The 20,028-nt window shown below is 46.5% G+C and overlaps 1 protein-coding gene across 1 annotated transcript in view; it reads right to left on the bottom strand.

Annotated features, from left to right (window-relative positions):
- The window catches only part of PGBD5 (piggyBac transposable element derived 5), an 87,185-nt gene extending 67,381 nt beyond the window's left edge, over nt 1-19,804 (bottom strand). The window contains exon 1 of the mRNA XM_059900217.1: nt 19,480-19,804. Within this exon, the coding sequence (XP_059756200.1) occupies nt 19,480-19,804 (325 nt within the window). The remainder of the gene's footprint in view (nt 1-19,479) is intronic.
- Between the last annotated feature and the right edge of the window lie 224 nt (nt 19,805-20,028).

Here is a 20,028-nt window from a genome sequence, read left to right on the forward strand (position 1 = left end):
ACACCTGCCGACCCCAGACGAGGCGGGAGAGGCACCTGGACGGAAGCGTGATGCGGAGGGGCCTGGGGAAGGGGGCACCAAGGGCCGGAACTGCCTTACAGTGTAAGGGAGCAGGACCCCAGCCACGGAGCCCCTGCCAGGCGTGATGGCTGACAGAGGCAGGGGCGTCTGCCAAACAGGGCGTCCAGCCAAAACCTGTGAATTCTCAGACTTGCCCAGTCTTTCCTGAAAAAAGAAATGCTTGTGCCAAACATTACTCAACATATTCTACATCCACACTTCTCACAAGCAATGCTGTCCAGATGAACTGATTCTAAAGGAAACCGACATCCACGTGCACACCTGAGTGGTCGCCCAAAGGGAGTGAGCCTGGGGGCCCCATAGAAGCTGCCCACGTGGCCCAGCGTTTCTCCTCTTCATCCTTAAGAAAGGCCTGGGAAGGGTTCAGGGGACAGACAGAGCAGGGGAAAGGGACAAACACTGTCAGAGAACTTGCTAAGGGTCAGACACAGACACTTTACAAACATGTTATGCCTTCCGACGAGGCTGTGAGGATCTACTATGTCCCCATTTTACAGATTAGAAAACTGAGGCTCAGGTTAAATTACTCTGCCAAGTGAATTACCGGAGGCTGGGAAGTCTGAGAACTCAAAGATTTGGCTGGACTCAAAGCAGACTTGGGAATTCTGACTCAAAAAGTTCTTCACACTCTCAAACTTCACCCAACATGAAGCCAGAAACTGCCGAGGCGTCTGATAAGCTATTTGGCCGATGCTGACACGCGGGCTGGCTGAAGGTCACGGAACCCGACCGAGACAAGACCAGAAAACTGGGGCCACCTTCTTTTGGCTCTGAGGAACTAGTCTTTTCATCTCCACGTAGAAAGCGTGGAAAATAGGTCAAAATAATTTTATTTTGACCTATTTGGATGCTAAAAGTCCAAAACTAAAAGTCTTTTATGATAGCAAGAACAACATTTAATAGGCCTCAATTATGTAATATTTAGCCCAGCTGAACACCCGTCCCTCCAGCCAAAGGCCACTTCAAGCAACTGCTCACATGGTCATGACTTTGGTGTTCCAGAATGAGGGTCTTCAGGGAGACTCCTGCCCTTAATGGCTTCTTGTCTTCATCTAAGCAACTACCAGACCAAGTCCTTGTTAGAAAGTTGAGGAATGGGAGATTAGGACTGACATATATACACTACCATGTGTAAAACAAATAGCTAGTGGGAGTCTGCTGTATAGCACAGGGAGCTCAGCTCAGGGCTCTGTGACGACCTAGATGGGTGGGATGGCGGGGAGGGAGGGCCAAGAAGGAGGGGATATATGTATACATACAGCTGATTCACTTCACTGTACAGCAGAAACTAACACAGCGTTGTAAAGCAATTATACTCCCCCCCCAAAAAAAGAAAGAAAGTTTGAGGAATGGAAGCCCTGAACGTGAATCTCATTGGAAAGCCACCCACCTCTCCACTATTTCCTCCAAGGCACCCACAGGTTTGTAACCGTGAGGATGGCAGAGCAGTACAGGACAGTACGAGCCAACATTCAAAGGCATGCTCACTGCGTGTCAGGCCTCTTCTCGCGGAAAGAGACCAGCTGGCCGAGTTAGACCCCTGCTTCCAGCACTATTGTTTATGGTGTACATCCCTTAACCTCGCAAAGCCTGTTTCATTTGTATAATGGGGATAACAATACTCTCCAAGTGTGCAATGAAATATTTTAAATGCTACCCAATAAACCTTTATTCTTTTCCTTGAGATAAAGTCTTTGACGTTTCTCTTTGAAAGAACAAGGTGACTCCAACACAGCCCTTCCCCATCCCCACCAGGCCCCTCCCGTGCGGAGACCCGCAGGCTCCAGGTGGAGGGGAGCCTGCCCCATCCTTTTCCTGCCTCAAGCTGGAGGGACCGCCCCGGAGCCCCAGTTGCAGGAGGCCTGAGGACACCTGTGGACCCGGGAGGATGGTCAGCCTCACCTGTGTGCTCACCTAGATTCCCAGGCTCCACAGGTAGAGAAACAGCTGGAAAAGAGGCGAGGCTTCCTGCCCCTGAGCCTGAGAGAACAAGCAGGAGGTCCTGCAGGTGTCAGCCGTGGACGTGTCAGCTGCCTTCTCTCTACCACCCAGGCCCACAAGCCCACAAAGAAAGACAGTCGCCCTTCCAAGGGTCTCACAGCACAGGGAGTATGACTCAGAAGAAACAGAACACTCACTCAGGGACAGAGAGCTGCTGGAAGATACACGTGCCAACTTAAATTTTAATTAAAATAGTAGCAACAGCACGCAAAGAGATGCAACGGCAACACACACAGGGAGAAAAAAGACTTCCTGCAACTATAAAACATGATTTCCCCACTAAACAACTCTTCAGGCAAAGAGAACGAGAAGGTGGTCACAGACGATCCTTGAATCACTGACTCAGAAGACCAAGTCCAAGAAATAAAGCAGAAAGGCCAGGTATGAAGAAATGAAAAGCATAAGGGACAGGATATGAGACTTTCAAGCTACATCCTAAAGACAGAGAGAGAGAAAAGGACAGATGAAGGACAGGCAGTACAGGGCACCCAGCGCTGGACATAAGGGATAAGACAAGAGCCACGTGCCAGTTAAGTTTCTGAAACTACGGATAAAGAAAAAAAAAAAGACCGTTCTTCAGGCAGAATGAACTTGCATCTAAAAAGGAAACAGAACATGGAGATGGACACGGACGGGCTGTGGACGATGTCAGAGCAGCCTGGGTGGTGAGATAATGTCTGGGAACCACGGGACTTGAAAATGGCTCCCTAGGCATCAAGATAAAAGCTCCTCAGCTATCACGATAAAAGAAAAGGTCTTTGAAGACAAGAATTCAGGGTATATACTACTAGGCACCAGGCACCACAGCAGAGGAAAAACAAGGAAGGAAAAGCTCTAACAACAAATGGAATAGAACCAAGACTCCATGGAGCAAAGAGGAGAGAAAACTGATGACTAATGAGCCGACGGTCTTGGCCTTGGCAAGGCTGAAGGCTGATGCCTGCGTCAATGTCATTTCTGACACCCCTGAAGTAATGGGTGATCAACATCATTCAGTCATGCAGATTCTCATCACGCCTAAGCAGTAGAGCCATCTCAGGCACAATGCACAGGACATGCAATTCAGATTTGTTATTAATATCTGAGTATTCACTTTCACTACAATTAAGCATTCTAGATATAACTCAGGCTGAAAATATAAACTTATGAGCTTTCTATGGTGGAATTCTATAAGTTAAAGTACAAATGTATATTTACTAGTATGAGTAAAATGTTGCAGTAATTAAAGAGTGGAATAGCTGACAATTTTATAAACAAAAAAAGTAGTAAGATTAAGAGCTTCCAAATACTTAAATCAAGAAACAGAATGATAGTTAATACAATACATACGTTACACGTACGTCGTCCAGAAAACTTTAGAAAAAATATCTGTCCTTTAGAACTGAGTCATAAAATTTAAGTAATGACAGAAGGCAGAAAAATAGTTTAGATTATATCAAAATTATAATCTTTGTAGAATTATTTCATGCATTAGCTTTCATAAGACTAAAGCAAACAGCCCTTGAGAATTTAATGTAATTTTATAATCATTCAACTTCATCCATTCAATTTCATTCAGGCTATGAGTATTTCAAGAAAAAGTCCTATTTGTGAATTCTTCACCTAGTGAAGATGAATTAAAATCCGAAAGTCAACTCTGCCAGCTTAAAAATTCAGGAACAGAAAAAAATTCCACAATCATTTATGACAACATCCAAAATAAATCACTTTCAATCTATTAAAAATAATAGAGTATGAAGAAAAGAAAGTGTTACAGAATAATTTTGTTTCCATTAGTCAAGTTTTAAAATAACCTTACAAGAGTGCCCTTTAAGAAGACAATGTCTTGTAGTTTTAAGCCTACGGAAACTAATGCTACACTCAAAGTGTCTGTTGAAATGATTACCATGTGAGTAACAACTACCATTTCCAGTAGTTAGAAGATGAAGAACTGTTGAATCACCCAAGCTATGAATCCTAGTTATGGAGTTCCTCCTGGAAAATGTGATGCTGAAGATTTGTTCCCCTGAATTAATGTGCTCCTTCTGCATCTTGCACAGCACACGTGTGAAGGTTGCAAACACATCCAGAGGCCTCTGAATGCCGAAAGCCTACAGTGATGAGGGAGTTACCCCCGGTCCTGCCTTTCTGGCTGGCCTGCAGAATCCTAGGTCACCAGGCTGACATGTCACAAGAGCATAAGTGTTCTTTACGTGATACGAATCGTCTCCTCGGGAAGACGCCAAAATCCATGCACATATCCATGCTCGTATACCAAAATCTGAGGTGCAGACAGAAATTCAGAAATGATTTTGTTATCGTGGAAGAAAAACACACTGTTCCACTGCCACGTTCCTAGTTTTTCCTCAAGGGACTGCAGGACATAGCAATTGCAGTAGGAAATATTAGAAATAAAAATTACAAGTGAGGCAACATCTGAAGTTTACTCCTAAGAAATACTCAAAGAATACCTGTAAGCAGTCAACCAAGGTTTAGTTCGTGGGATTTTGCCAATGACATTGCATCAGCCCACAGACTGACCAAGTCCTCAAGTCTAGGAGATGAAAAGAAGGTAAGTCTCTACCTTCAAGAGCTACTGTGAGGGAGGAAGGTGCACCATCGCTGGCACAAGTCCCTGTGTTGGCAGACACGACCGCCTTGCCCCTTCCCTAGCCCAACAGGAAGTGAACACAAGTGTTCACAAGTGCGCACTGCTGCGACTACAGGTACAGGAAAGCCACCGACAGCATGAGAAATCACTATTCCTGTACTATACTGTCAACCTCTTGAATTTTGACACCTAAAATGTTTAATAAAATATAAATACTTCTGGGCTTCCCTGGTGGCGCAGTGGTTGAGAATCTGCCTGCCAATGCAGGGGACACGGGTTCGAGCCCTGGTCTGGGAGGATCCCGCATGCCGCGGAGCAACTAGGCCCGTGAGCCACAGCTACTGAGCCTGCGCGTCTGGAGCCTGTGCCCCACAACAAAAGAGGCCGCGATAGTGAGAGGCCCCCGCACCGTGATGAAGAGTGGCCCCCGCTTGCCGCAACTAGAGAAAGCCCTTGCACAGAAACGCAGACCCAACACAGCCAAAAATAAATAAATAAATAAATAAATAATCCTTAAAAAAAAAAAAAAATATATATATATAAATGCTTTTTTAAAAGAACAAAACTTCAGACTGTATCTTTATCCTAGAAGTTCATTCTACAGTTGGCTTCAGTCCTGCCTTAGGCAAATGTTTAGCCATTTGGACAAAATGGGCAAAAACGTGAACAAACATTTCTACAACATACAAATATATGAACGGCCAACAAGCACATGAAAAGATGCTCAACATCACTAATCATTAAGGAAATGCAAATCAAAACCACAATGAGATACCACCTCCCACTCATTAGCATGGCTACTACCAAAAAAACCAAAAAAAACGGGACTTCCCTGGAGGTCCAGTGGTTGAGACTTCACCTTCCAATGCAGGGTGTGTGGGTCTGATCCCTGGTTGGGGAGCTAAGATCCCACATGCCTCACGGCCAAAAAACCAAAACATAAAACAGAAGCAATATTGTAACAAATTCAATAAAGACTTTAAAAATGGTCCACATTAAAAAAAAAATCTAAAAAAAAACAAAAGTCCTGATGAAGATGTGGAGAAATTGAAACCCACATACACTGCTGGCGGCCACCCACTCTGTAAAACATTTTATCAGTTCCTCAGAAAGTTAAACAGAGAGTTACCATACAAGCCAGCAATTCCATTCCTAGCTACATACTCAAGAAAAATGAAAACTATGCCCACATTAAAACTTGTACATGCAGGTTTTGGCTTTATTCATAGTAGCAAAAAAGTGAAAACAATCCAAATGTTCATCAACTGATGCGTAAACAAAATGTGGTATATACATCAGTTCAATGGAATATTATTCAGCATTTAAAAGGAATGAAATTTTGACACATGCAACAACATGGATGAACCTTGGAAACATCATGCTAATGGAAAGAAACCAGTCACAAATCACCACATACTGTATGATTTCATTTATATGAAATTTCCAGAACAGGCAAATCTATAGAGACAGAAAGTAAATTAGCCGTTGCCTAAGGCTCGGGGTGATGGCTAAAGGTTTCTTTTGGGGATGATGAAAATGTTCTAAAACTGACTGTTTACACTACACAATTGGGAATACATTAAGAGCCACTAAATTGTACACATAAAATGGGTAAATTGTATGACATGTGAATTATATCTCAATAAAGCTCTTACCCCCAAAATGGAAAGAACTTCCATATTTATTGCATAAAAAAAGAATAAACAACTTGATCAAAACACCAGAAACAGGGAAAAGAGTAAGAAATAAAAAAGTGAATTAAATAATATGGAAGGAATAAAATCATGCTTGTTTGTTATCATTTTAAGTGTGTACAGGGACTTCCCTGGCGGTCCAGTGGTTAAGATTTTGCCTTCCAATGCAGGGGGTGCAGGTTTGATCCCTGGTCAGGGAGCTAAGATCCCACATGCCTTGTGGCCAAAAAACCGAAACATAAAGAACAGAAGCGATATTGTAAGAAATTCAATAAAGACTTTAAAAATGGTCCACATAAAAAAAAAATTTTTTTTAACTAAATAAAATGGAAAAAAAATAAGTGTGTACAGACTGATTTCTCCAACTAAAGAGTCTATCATGTTGTGTCAAAAATATATATCCATCTATATGCTGTCCGTGAAACACAAATAGGGGCAAAAAGGGGTTGGAAAGAATGCACCAGGCAAGGAGATACCTGGCAAATGCAAGGGAGGAGAAAGCAGGAAAGGCAAATTAACAGCAAACAAGCTGCATTTAAAGTTAAAGGTACTAAGCAAGATGAAGAGGGACATTATTAAAGGCACAGTTTGGTGGGAAGATATAAAAGCTGTAAGTATGCATGCACCAAACAACACGGCATCTAAAGACTCCTAAAAATGCAAGCATATGGTAAAAACTTAGCTCTTCAAATGGGAATATCTACTAGACAGAAAGAAGAAAAACAGAGAGGATAGAGAAACAGACAGACACCCTTACTTCCCTCAAATAAAAAACACACATTTTTTCTTACCTATGTATGCCACGTTTGTAAAGATTAACTCGATATCTGGCAACAAAGAAAACCTTTACAAACCTTTCATATTAAAGATGTAAAGGACAGCTCTTTCATCACAATCCAATAAAATGAGAATTAAATAATCAGGTAACAAAAAATCTTAACTACTTAGAAATTAAGAAATATTAATTTCTCTTAGATCAAAGAAGAAATCAAAAGGAGGAATGGAAAAAATCTTGAAAGCAATGGCAAGGATACCAAAACTTACAGAATACACCAGAAGTTATACTCTAAGGATATTTTAGTGTCAGATGCCTTCAATACTAAAGCTTTTTTAAAATAAAAAAACATGTACTCATCTAAACCAATTAGAAAAGGACAGCTCAATAAATCAAAAGAAAGAAGTTATAACAAAGATAAATTTTTAAATTAAAAAAAATATAACAGGGACAAATAAACTGAAAGCTAATTTTTTTTGGTGGGGGGAGGGCCGCACCACGCAGCTGGCAGGATCTTAGTTCCCCGACCAGGGCTCGAACCTGGGCCCCCGGCAGTGGAAGCTCGGAGTGCTATCCACTGGACCGCCAGGAAGTCCCTCAAAGTTGATTCTTTGAAAAGACCCATAATACAGAAAAACCTCACGTGCCCAATTGAGGGTAAGAGAGAGAAGGTGGGTGATGGGGGGAGAGGAAAAGTGGAGAAAGTGAAGGAAGGAGGGGAAGGAGAGGAGGGGATAGGGGAGAGAGACGATGTACAAACACAGAAGACCAGGGCTGAGAACAGACACATAAAAGCAAGTGCAGATTACAAAAGCAAATCAGAAAGAAGCGTTTTGCAAAACTGCATGGAATTTTACATTAACAAATTTGAAAACCTAGAAGAAACAGATGATTTCCTAGGAAAACGTAAATCATCAAAATGATTCAAGACGTGGAAAATTCAGAAGTACCAGGACCAGACAGGTTCACAGCTGAGCTATATCTAACGCATAATTCCACCGCTGAATGGCAACAGGCAATTAAACAATAACAAGCCAATTCATTTTATGAAGCTGAGCATTATTTTAATACTCAGACCTGAGAGAGATGGGGGGGGGGGGGGAAACAATGAACAAATCTGGCTTAGGATGGATTAGCTACAGAAACACTAAACTAATACCAGCAAACAACGGAATTCAGCCATCTATCAAAGAGACCAACTTGGATATATTCCGGGAAAGTACGGGAATCTCAATACCAGGAAATCAGTGAAATCTACTTCGTCCATAAATTAAATGTGAATAAAAAATAGGACCACAGCAACAAATGCATTTTGATAAAAATAAAGGCATTTGATAAAAGTTTGGCAGCCATTCCTTATAAAAATAAAGTAAGCTAGGAACGGAAGGAAGTTATTGATGAAGTATTCTGGAATGAGAAGAGCATAATACAAAGGTATATAAAGTGAGCCTGTATTTGTTAAACAATGACCCCAAAAACTCCTACACATGATGTATATGCACAAATATGTTTGCGTATGAGCAACAAGTTGTCAACATGGATTACACAGAGGCAGGCAGTGAAGAGAATTCTAACAAAAAAGGGTAAAACAGGATTGCAGTTAAAAACCATGTATGATATTAATGCATGTAAATGAAATTAGATAGTTCATGTGTATAATTTTTAAAAGACTTCACAGTATGAAAACTACCAAGAAAAGAAGTATTCCTTTTCTTTTTAACTCCACAGCCATCACTGACTTTTTTTTATTCCCAGTAACAAGTTTAGGGTAAGATACTCTGTTGTCAGTATCACCTTTAGCTGGACTCAGTGGAAACAGGAATCGGCTGCAGGTCAGAACTTAGGCACAGCTGTGATCCTTCTATCCAGGGCGATCCCGCTTGCCCAGCTCCTGATCCCATCCCGGGGAGACACTCTGGAGCCGGTGAGGAGCAGGGATCTGAGCAAACCATCCTTGGCTTCCCTTGGGGCCGTGTCCCGGTCACATTTACGGGTCTACAGAAGTGCTGGTCCTGGAGGCTCCCACAGCACCAGGATGCCCTTCTTACGACAGCATCTACCATACGGGTCACAAGTATTTGAGCACTTCCTGTTTTCAGGGCTGGGCACCATGCTTTCCTTATCCATTTCTCAAGCCCCAGCTGCTGACACAGTGCCTGGCCCATCACAGGCCACATGAATGAAGTGTATTCAAAAGAAGGGATGAAGTCTGAACTCAAGAGCTTTTCTTTTGGGGGGCCATTTAACTTTAGTTTTCCAGGCAACTGTACTTACATGTTTTCCAGCCCTGCTGCCAATAACCTGCTGGGGTGAAAGAATGTTGGCACACCCCAGGGGGCACATGGCTTTGGCTCGTCCTTTGGCAGCAGGGACACTGGGAATTGCTCTTAGGAGCCCAGCAAGACAGTGGGGAGGGTACTTCACTGAGTGCCTCCTCCGTCAGACCAGACAGGATCTCGTTGGGTGCCTGGAGCCGCCCTGCAGGAGGCGGCGCTTTGGATGCTGAGCTGGGACAGGTCCCCCTCCCTCCCAACAAAGCATCTCACACGCCGCCCTCAGGAGTCTGGGCTGTACCCTAGCAGCCAGCCACTCCAACTTCCCTGATGGAATCTGCCGTCTCCCTGAACTTACCGTCATCTTTTCAAAATCTATTTCTTCTCTGCCAAACGTCTTGAAGACAATGAGTCTATAAATGTGTGATACACAGTGTGAATTTACACTTGCTGGTATTTACCTAAAATTCACCTCTTTCAATCTTAAAAGCCTTCTCACTGGACTTATCGCCAATTTCCAATTAGGTAATTTTCCAGATTCCACTGGAATTCTGAATGCATGTCCCCTCAGGTGAAATAATTGTGGTCCAGTTTCTCAGCTAGCCAAGGAAGCCTGATTGGGAATTTTGCTGAAATACAATAGTGTTAAGAGCAAACCAAATGGAACATTTTTATTTACCTCAAACGCTGGGGCCCAAGGAAAGCAAGCATCATTACAAGCAGATGAGGAAGAAGGGGTAGATTTTTTCAAATGTGAATTCTGAAGTGAAGCTCTGCTCACTCACGGAACTTCGGCATCTTTACTCAGCACAGCCCACTGACACAGCGGGGGTCCCAGGGAAGCTTATTTAAGATACAAATGATTCTCCGCTTCCCCAAATGTAGAAGGAGCTCACATAAGCAAGCCCTTCATTAACCACTCTCTAAATGATTCCACTTGTTTCTATTTTTTTTTCTTCCCAGAAAATTATCCTTTATCCCGATCCCTTATATTCTCTTTGTAACTCTGTTTTCCAAACTTGAGAAAACAGGTCTCCTCCCTCTCTGGTTCTTCTAAAGTAATTAAATTTTTAATCACCTTTGCCATGGAAGCTATTCGGTGGCTCTGAAACGACAATATTACATTCACCTACTGGTTTCCTCTCCATCATGTGAAAGAGGATGGGGCCCAGCAGAGGCAAGTACACTAACTGCTTCTCACCGATGTCTATCATCTGCCCGTGGAGTCTCTCTCCCCATCCAGCCTGGGTTCCACCAGCTGAAGGCCCTCGACAGATGGGAGAGGGATCCTGAAGCACCTCACAGGGTGCCACACGACTGAGGGCTCCCAGAGGGTGCAGAGGCCAGCTGGGTGGGTTCTGGGGCCTCTCACTCCGGCTTCAAAGAGAGCCCCCTGGTTTTGTCCTGAGGTTCCTGCTTGCTAAAAAGTTTTTAAAACCTTCTAAGTAGCACAATATCCATCATGTCCATTTTGGCCACATAGGAAAAAAGTAGTTAAAGGAATGAGAATCAGCTACCTGGAATGAAGCACCAGCTCTGTGCTTTCCTGCATGCCTTTACTGATTCTCAGTGCTGAGCTCCACTGGGTCCCCTGCCCAAGACCGCAGGGCGAGCACTCAGCAGAGCCCAGGCCCTCTACCCTGGGCATGCTCGCTCCCCACCAGAAACCGACCACTAAGCCCCTTTCAAACCCTCTACCACTTCAAAACATCAATGTGCAATTAATAACTGCGTCTAGAATACCCCGTGCACATTGCTTACCTGCATCATCTCATCTGTTCCAAAGTTACAATGGGAACTTCACTGAGAGAATGCAAATAATTCATTTTTTTTCTCTAGGCTTTTTTTCTCAGTTTCCCCTCGTGAATCCTTGTACAGATGATCAGCAAGAGCCCTACTGATTTGAATTCGCTTTCCCCCATCCATCTCTTTTCTTCAACATCTGCGCAAATAGGACTCTGCTGGCTGCTGTAAAACCAGCCCTCCACCCCATGCCCCTGCCAAATGTATGAGGGAGCAAACAAGAGGGAAGTTCATTTCTTCATAAATTTAGTCCATGACAGATATGACTGATCCATGGGTGGCTGTGCTCCAAATGGTGATTCAGACACAAGGTCGTCTCATCTGGTGGCCCCAGCATCTCTGACGTGTGGCCCAGAGGAGCCTCCCTCCTGGCCAGGCCTGAGCATGGGGTCCACACTTTGCCTCATCTTCCATTGCCCAGAACCCAGGCAGCGGCCCTTCTCGCTGCACGGGGAGGGGGTGAGGGGGGCCTGGGAAATTAAGTGCAGCCAAAGCCTGGGATGAGAGTCAATGGGTGAGACAGATTTGGAGAATGACACTGGTCTTCAACTCAGAGCCCCCTGCAAGGGACTTATTTTTAATTAGTTGATCTGACCAGCATATACCATGGTCCACATTCATGCTTAAGTATGATGCTTACTTATACCCTAATCAAAGGGACCAGTCCACACTATGTCACTTAACCTCTCTGTGACTCAGTTTCCTCATGTTAAAAATAGGAAAAATAATAGTCCTGACCTCAAAGCGTTGTTATGAGGATTACATAGGTTAGAAAGAGCTCAGGACACTATCTGGCACACAGTAAGTGATATATACAGGCGTTTGTGAAACAATTAAGGGGTATGGAGCTGGCTTCCCTGCAAATTCCTAACATAGTCCTGTCTTGGAGGTCTCTAGCTATTAGAAAGTGGGCAGGTTGTAGAAGCCCAGGGCTGGAGTGTTCCCCAGAGGCCAACGAGTTCAGTCTTCCATCCAGGATGGAAATCCCTGTTAAACACATCCCAGACTTGCTTCAGTGCCTTCCTGGGAAGGAACTCATTCCCCATCCACAATTCAGATGTTAAAAACGCACAGGTCCTTGTAAACATTTATTCACCGACACCAATTCCCACCCCCATTTAAAAAATCTACTTCCGCATCCATTTAGTCTTTTGCTCATTCATTCATCCAACAGAATTTGAGGAATTACCGTGTTCTAACCATGACCAAGACATCCAAGGTCTCAGCCCTGGGAAGGAGTTAGCTTGTATGGGTGCTAAAAGGGACCAGAGGGAAGACGGTGATTTTAGGTTCCTGGAGGCAGTGACATTTGAACCAAGACCAGACCAACAAGCAAGGGCTGCTATTCGAGTATCGGGAAGAACATTCCAGGTGAAGGTCTGGCAGGCACAAAGGCTCTGAGATGGACAGAGCATGTGGCGAGAGAGTGCTGTAGGACAGGTACCCAAAGGAACGTGGGACGGGAAGGTTAGCAGGCCGTGCGAAGGACTTGGGAATTCCCTTTGGCTTGAAGTTGAAGCCGCTGAAAGGCTTTAAGCAGAAAAGTGAGTGGATGAGCCCCGGTTTGTAAAGATCACTCTTCTTCCACAGCCAATGGGAAGAGAGATAGAAGCAAGGGGCGGGGCATCAACAAAACTGGAATCTGGGAATCCCAGCAGGTGAAGGTTCCAGTGCCGTGACCAATGAGTGATGTTGTCTTGGTTACAGTTGGAAGCAATGGCAATGATATGAGAAGAGAAAGAATTTGTGGTTCTAATTGTTTTAATAAACTGATTTATTCAATACACACCTAATATTTAGTATGCATTTAATAAATCAAGAAAAGTATGGCCAGACAGTCATACTTCTGTAGTAATTCTTCCTGGAATTCACAAACACGGGGAAGAAAGTTCTTTACACCATGTGCCAATCCAGGCAGAGCGTCCCTTTACGTTACAGGATATTTTAGGTATCCTACTGTTCTTGTAGCATGACATTCTCCCCCTCACCCTAAGTTAATACTGATACTATACATTCCTTGGCCAATAAAGGTTTTATCACATTGACTCGGGTTGTCATTCATATCCCCTCTTCCTTCCTTAAAGAAAAAACCCCAGTGCCTCTCCATGGATTCCACCCTCTCTAAGCACTTATTTCTCGCCAAACCTGCCAAACTCCCCTCACTGGGGGATCCAGCATTCGCTGGGTACCCACGCCTGGACTTCAAGTTCAGATTCCAGCTACAGTTTCTTGCAATGGTAACAATGACAAACATCACATTTCAAGCCATTTTCACTAAGGCCTCAAGTAAGGATGCTGAGCTCAAGGGAGAGTGGGGCTGCCCAGAGGCAAAGATGGCATACCTTCTTTCCACCTTCCACCCCAGCCTTCACCTAAGTTGCTCCCTTGTTTGAGAGGCCTTTTTCCTTCCTTTTCACCTGATTCATTTTTATTCCTCAAGATGCAGCTTCGGGGCCACCTCTGCCGGAGGATTAGGTGCGACCCAGCTGCATCAGGTGAGGTACCTCTGGAATCCCATCTAAATACAGGTTTACTGTGATCACAGACTCTTACCTCTTTTTCTTCACTCTGTCTCTCCTACTGGACCCCAGGAGACATGCCTTACTTATCGTTTTATCCCAGCAGGGCTCAATACGCTTGCTGAATGAATACGTGGCGCATCTCATACACCACTGGTGCATGTATAAACTGGAAAACCATTTGGCAGTATCTACTACAGCAGTGGTTCTCCACTGCAGGTGACTCTGCTCCCCAAGGGACACTTGGCAGCGCCTGGAGAGGAGTTTGTTTGTCACGACGAGAGGAAGGCGCGCTGCTGGCCTTCAGTGGGCAGAGGCCAGGGGTGCCGCTGAGCACCCTTCAACGCACAGGGCAGCCTCTGCAACAAAGGATTCCCCAGCCCATGGTGTCCACAGCGCCAAGGCTGCAACGACGCATCTATTCTATGACCCAGAGATCCTACTCCTAGGTATACACGCCCCAGGGAAATTACGTATATGTCCATCAAAAACATGCACAAGAATATTGGTAGCAGCTTTATTCATAAACGCCTGAAAACAGTCCAAAAGTCCACTGATAGGATAATGGATAACAAACTGCAGTATTTATACAGTGGAATGCTACACGGCGAAATAAAGACTGTAAAAATAAGACTCAGATATCATGATGAACTAAAGAACCAGACCAAAATGACAGGCGAAATTAATTGATGGTGATGGAAATCAGAACAATGGTTACCCCTGGGGGCAGGGAGGTACTGACTGGGAAGGGGCTGGACGGACTCTACCCTGACCTGGGGAGCTGCAGGGTTGTGCTGCGCATGGTGACTCGTGTGCTGTGTGTGTCACACCTCAGTAAGCTTTATGACAGGGAACACTCTCTGAGGGCCACACTACCAGCAGGAATTACACATTGGTTTGCTGCCTTAGAAGCCAGACTTTCTAATGGACTTTCTGGTACACTGCTGGCCGGGGTGTGTAAGTAGCTGCATTTCCAGAAGGCTATTTCACAAGAGAGATCAAAAATGTTAAAATGTACAAAATACTTATTCAATTCTGTTTTGATCATTTTTATGCTAAGGAATATATTAAAGATGAGCACACAAACTTAAAGTTCAAGAATATTTATCACAGCATAATAAATATAAATAAATATACGTAAATAGGGAGAGGGGGCAATGAACCCAATGCCCACCCAAAGGGAACTGATTCATTAAAACAACACTTTAAAATTTAAATGGAAAATGTTTACAATATATTATTTAGAACTAAAAAGGTCACCTGATAATATGTAACCTAAGATTTATGAAGGGTACACTCAATGTGTTAACTGTGATTATCTCTGAGTAACGGGAGATTATGGGATTTCTTTAAATTTTATCATTTTTCTTTTTGGTTTATTTCCTAAAATGAACATATATTACTTGTTAATAAGAAAAAAGTATACACTCACAGCTCTTAAAAATAAAGGTGAGTGTTAGACTGTAAAACTGAGTACTACACCACACTAAACTCCCAGGGTGCTGGTGTATTCAAAGCCCTGCCCCCCGCAGAGGAGCTCTGACCTCCCATTACCATGGCTCAGGGGAGCAGGGATTAAATCAGAAGCCAGATAAAATCCTAGGTCTTCTGTTTCAGTCCCCGACTGTGGGACTGAAATCCCACTGAAATACACAAATCCATACCTGCATTAAGCCTCACAGGACTATATATGCTTCCAGAAAAGGGAACGGCAAATCCACGTATAAACATGAAAACCAATATAAATATTTTTGACTGGAAAAAATTCTAGGTGAAAAACAAACAAACAAACAAACAAACAAAAAACCCCAACCCACTACCTTTCCTGAATTATCAAGTCTGAGCAGTCAGACGGTGGTGATCACTTAACCAAGGTAATCTCATTACCCCCAGGCTCTGGCAGAAAAGCCCCATCTGTCTTTCTCTGTAAAGTGGAGAAGAGAATTTCTCCCACACAGAGTACCTGTGACGATTCAGGGCGATAATGCCTGAAAAAGCAAGTTACAGATGCAAACTGTGGGTTATTTTCCTTATCATGAGCTCAAGTTTCCCCATCACAGGAAAAGACTCCTAGGAAAAGAACAAAACACCTCTCCCAGGAAGTTCCCTTCTCTGAATTCTGCGTGGCCCCGCATGCGCTTGAGTATTAGGTAGCACTGCACGCGATTTATCTCATAGCTCACCATGATCTGAGTTCCCCCCGGAGCCACAGAGCTAAAGGTGGGAGCAGCTGCTTACCTGACACCAGAGGGGCCCAGTATCTTAGCTGACAAATCCCATTACAGTAGAAGGTCTCGGTTTAATTCTGGTTTTAAGAGAAAGATGCTTCTCTTCTTCCTCGTTAGTCAAAAACACTCTAAACCAAATAAACCAACAACAAACTCTAAAGATAAAACATTTCACAGTGTTAATTATCAATGCCATATGTTCCTCCCCAGCTTCTCAAGGTCACAGCTCCCCACTGCATGATGACAGAGGGTGGCTGACATGGGACGTGGGAAGACAACTCCTGTGAAGTCCAAGCTCTCATGGAAAGAGCAGATAGCTCAGATCCCAGCCTGCCACGACAAAGGACCCACAAAGCCAAACAGAAGAAGCCCCCGAGCATCTGTGAATCTGCCTGTTCCTTTGCCTCCTCAGAAAGAACGAATCACAAGACTGCTCAGAAAGGGCAGGAGCTCCCAAGGCAGCTGAATTTCACGCTGTTTCCAAAGAGTGAGCTTGCATGCTGTGCTGGTTATTTGCACGGTGGGCAGACGAGGCTGACAGCTTGAGGGGGCTATTTTAGGGGGATACCCTGCGAGTCTGGTTAGAAGACAGTCCTGGGCCCTGAGCTCCCAGTAACCACTTTCTGCTCCCAGGCCGACCCTCCATCCACCAGGGGTTAAAATGACCCACACAGGGTCTTTGTATTTAAATCATCCCAAGGGGACCCAGCGGGAGGAGAGAGAAGGGAAGGGGGTGTGAGAGAGAGGACCTCCCCACCCATAAGTGCACTTCTGGAGAGCCTGATCCAAGGAGCTAAATACACTGAAAAAAACAGAAGGAAGAGGCTGAGAAGACAACCTTAACCACAGAAATGCTTCCTCCTCCCTCCCCTCCTCCGGGGCATCAAATGTCTCCCTACTGTGTACTCTCCCTCCCACCGCCTGGCCAAAGGCGGCTCTGAATGCAGATCAAAGGCACAGTGGTGCCCAGTGTCTCTCGCCTACACAGGGACTCTCTGAAAAGGGTTCCAGGTCATCAAGAGGGCTCCCAGACAGCGGTCATAACCTCTTTCTGATAGAAGAAACCAGGCTCAGCACAAGCAATAACGCATTTTCACTTAAGACAGTCACATGCATACACGCCTATTTCCATACATACACCTACGTGGTTTTTCACAGCAGGAGGCAGGCAGGAAGCCTGTTCCATGAGTCTAGAATCCTTTGCTTTCCTCATCTGATTCTAGCAGCAACAGCAATTTCCATTAGGGGTTTTCTTTGATGAGGGCTGATTACAGATCAAAATGCCACCCTCTGGCTTGGTCTCCTTCCCACCGTACCAGCCCAGTGAGATCCATCAACAAACTGGGAAACAAAGATGGAGGGAGGTGCAGGCTGCGTTCCGTAAAAGTGGGGAGCACACTCTGGCTGGAGCGTCTGAGCTGCTGGACTTGGTAAACTTGGCAGGCCGACCCTTCTTTGCTCTCAGGGCGGCCAGGATGCAGCTCTCCAGCCTCTTAACACACTTCTTTCTCTCCGCACCAGTAAGGCACAAGGATTTTCTCTCACCGGCAGCATATTTCTGCACCTATTCTCAGCCCCCATAAACCCTATTCCATTGTTTCAGGGGACCTGAATTCTTACTTAATAAACCATCAATCTCATCCCTCCACCACTACCCCAAATTCCCTCAGGGAGAAGGTGTTGCAAGGAAGAAGAAAGTTCTTAATTAGGGCTGTGCTCCTACACAAAATAGGAAAGCAAAACTAGGTATAAATATACCATCAAATAACCACTAAGGTCTTTGGTTATAGCGCTTGACTGCGATTCTCAGGTCCAGGTGTGAACTCAGTGGACACGTGAAGGAAGCAGAATTTGAACCTAACGCCAACTGACACATGATATTGCTCTTCGTGACCGTTTAAGTGCTGCAGTGGCTAAACTGCTCTGCTGCAGAACTTCTCCCATTTATAGGTTACTAAGAAACATGATATTGCTGTGAAATTTCAGTGTGTTCAGCCTTCTCAAACCAGCATACTCATGAATCTTATTCATAACCAGGCTGAACCCAACACAATTTCCCTGTTCTCCCCTGAGACAGGGGAAACGCCGCATCCTCCCAAGCAGACACGCATCACAAGTGTTCCAAGATCAAAAACTGGATCACAGACACTCACTGCATAAAGCCTGCCAAACCAGGGCTCTGGGTAGGTACAGATTCTTAAAAGCCGATATGAAAAACAGCTGTCTGGGGCTGGAAAACTTTATGACGTTTTGGAAAATATGGGGGGGGGGGCGGTGGTAAAAGGATTATACAGAGGGATGTGACTGAAAACTCCCACACTCTTAATCAAAGCCCAAATACGAACCTGCTTTTAAATGTACCCACCTGCAACACTGCACAGCTAACCTGGACTCTGGAAGCCCAGCTGCAGCTTAGCGTATCCACACTGCAGCCTGACTGCTGGAGGCGTGCAGACCACTCCCTGCTGAGAGCCCAGCCAGCCCTGCCAGCGGGCTGCAGCCTGATGTCCTGACCCGAGTCCAGGCACCAGCCAGGGGTCCCTTGGTCCTGTCCTCCTATGGGCTGTGTTCCCGACCGGTCGAACAATAATCGGGGAGAGCCACAGGGAAGGCCGCATCTCGCCCAGCATCATGCCCACTGCGGCCACTCCCTGGTCGTCAGCATCACCGGCTGCGCGCCATTCCACCCATGAAAACAGAGTGCAGAAACCAGGGGCTGCCACGGAAGGCGGCGCAGAGCAAGGAACAAAAGCATCAGAGAACAAGGGCAAATGGCTGGCCTCCACCTCCGGGAGAGGGCAGAGGCTGCCGAGCTTCCGCGGGGAAAGTGGAGATATTTTATAGCCACCTCCCAAGAAAGGAGGCAGCAGAGAGGACCTCAAGCAGCCAGAGCTGCCAGCCCTTCTCCAGGTATCAGGGGCTGGTCTACGACCGTAACAGTAAGCAGGACACACGTGAAAGTGCCTTCCGGTGCAAAAGCATACGCCTTAATGCTGCCCAACTAACTGGTCCTTTCACTCTTCCCTGTTTTTCCCAAGAGATCCTCAACGGCACGGACACGGAAAGTTTCTCAGATTAACTGGAGAAAACTAAAGCCCAGTGAAGACGCCATGGGTGGCCTCTCTCAGCCCTCCCAGGGCCTCGCTCCAACCGCTACCTGCCCCACCCCTGGCGCCCGGGTCAGGCTTGCTCTGGGGCCAGCAACGCAAAATGACTCCCCCGCCCCAAGACACGCCAGGTTTTCAGGATCCCCTCAACTAGGAGAGCCGAACTCTGACCCACCCCCCAGGTGCGAGTGGCTTCTGGTGCGGGACGCGGGGACACTCCCAGCACGTGAAGGTACACTCCCCCGTGCTGCCGCGGCCTCGCCTCATCCTGTCCCCACGAGGAACTCGGCGGAGCCCCGGCACGCTGCCGCAGCCTCGTGTGTTTCCCGAAACGCACAGCTGCCACCCGCAAGCCGACCCGCCGAGCGTCGGGAATTCTCGCGCCCCCGCCCCCGGGCCGCGCCTTACCGCCGGTGCCCTCGAAGTGCGGGGCCGGGCGGTCCCGCAGCGTGGCGCTCCAGCCCGCGCCAGCCTCGTCCTCCTCCGACTCCTGCGCGGCGGCGGCGGGGGCGCCGGAGCCCCGCGCGGGGCCGGGGCGCTCGGCTTCGTCGTCCGAGGAGCCGGCCGAGGAGGAGCGCGAGGCGGCCGACGTGCTGTAGAAGGGGTTCCCGCTGCTGTCCGGGCCCGACTCGCCGAACACGTCGTCCGAGATGTGCAGGCTCTCGTAGCGCGCGCGGGCCGCCTCGAGCAGCGCCGGCGCCCTCCTCCGCGCGCCCCCGCCGCCCTCGGCCATGGCCCCGGCCGCCGCCCGCGCGCCGGCCCCCCACAGCGCCTCCCAGCCGCACGCGCCGGGCCCCGGGCCCGCGCCGCGGCCTGCCGTTCCCCACCAGCGCAGCCCGCAGCACAGCGCCCGCCGCCCCGCGCCCGGCCGGCCCGCCGTCTTGGCCGCCTCGGGCCCAGCGCCCGGGGAAGCGCCTCGGAGCTCGGGCACCGCGGGCTGCGGGCCGCGGCGGGAGG

This window comes from Balaenoptera ricei, chromosome 16, assembly GCF_028023285.1.
Source record: "Balaenoptera ricei isolate mBalRic1 chromosome 16, mBalRic1.hap2, whole genome shotgun sequence".
Lineage (NCBI taxonomy): Eukaryota > Metazoa > Chordata > Mammalia > Artiodactyla > Balaenopteridae > Balaenoptera > Balaenoptera ricei.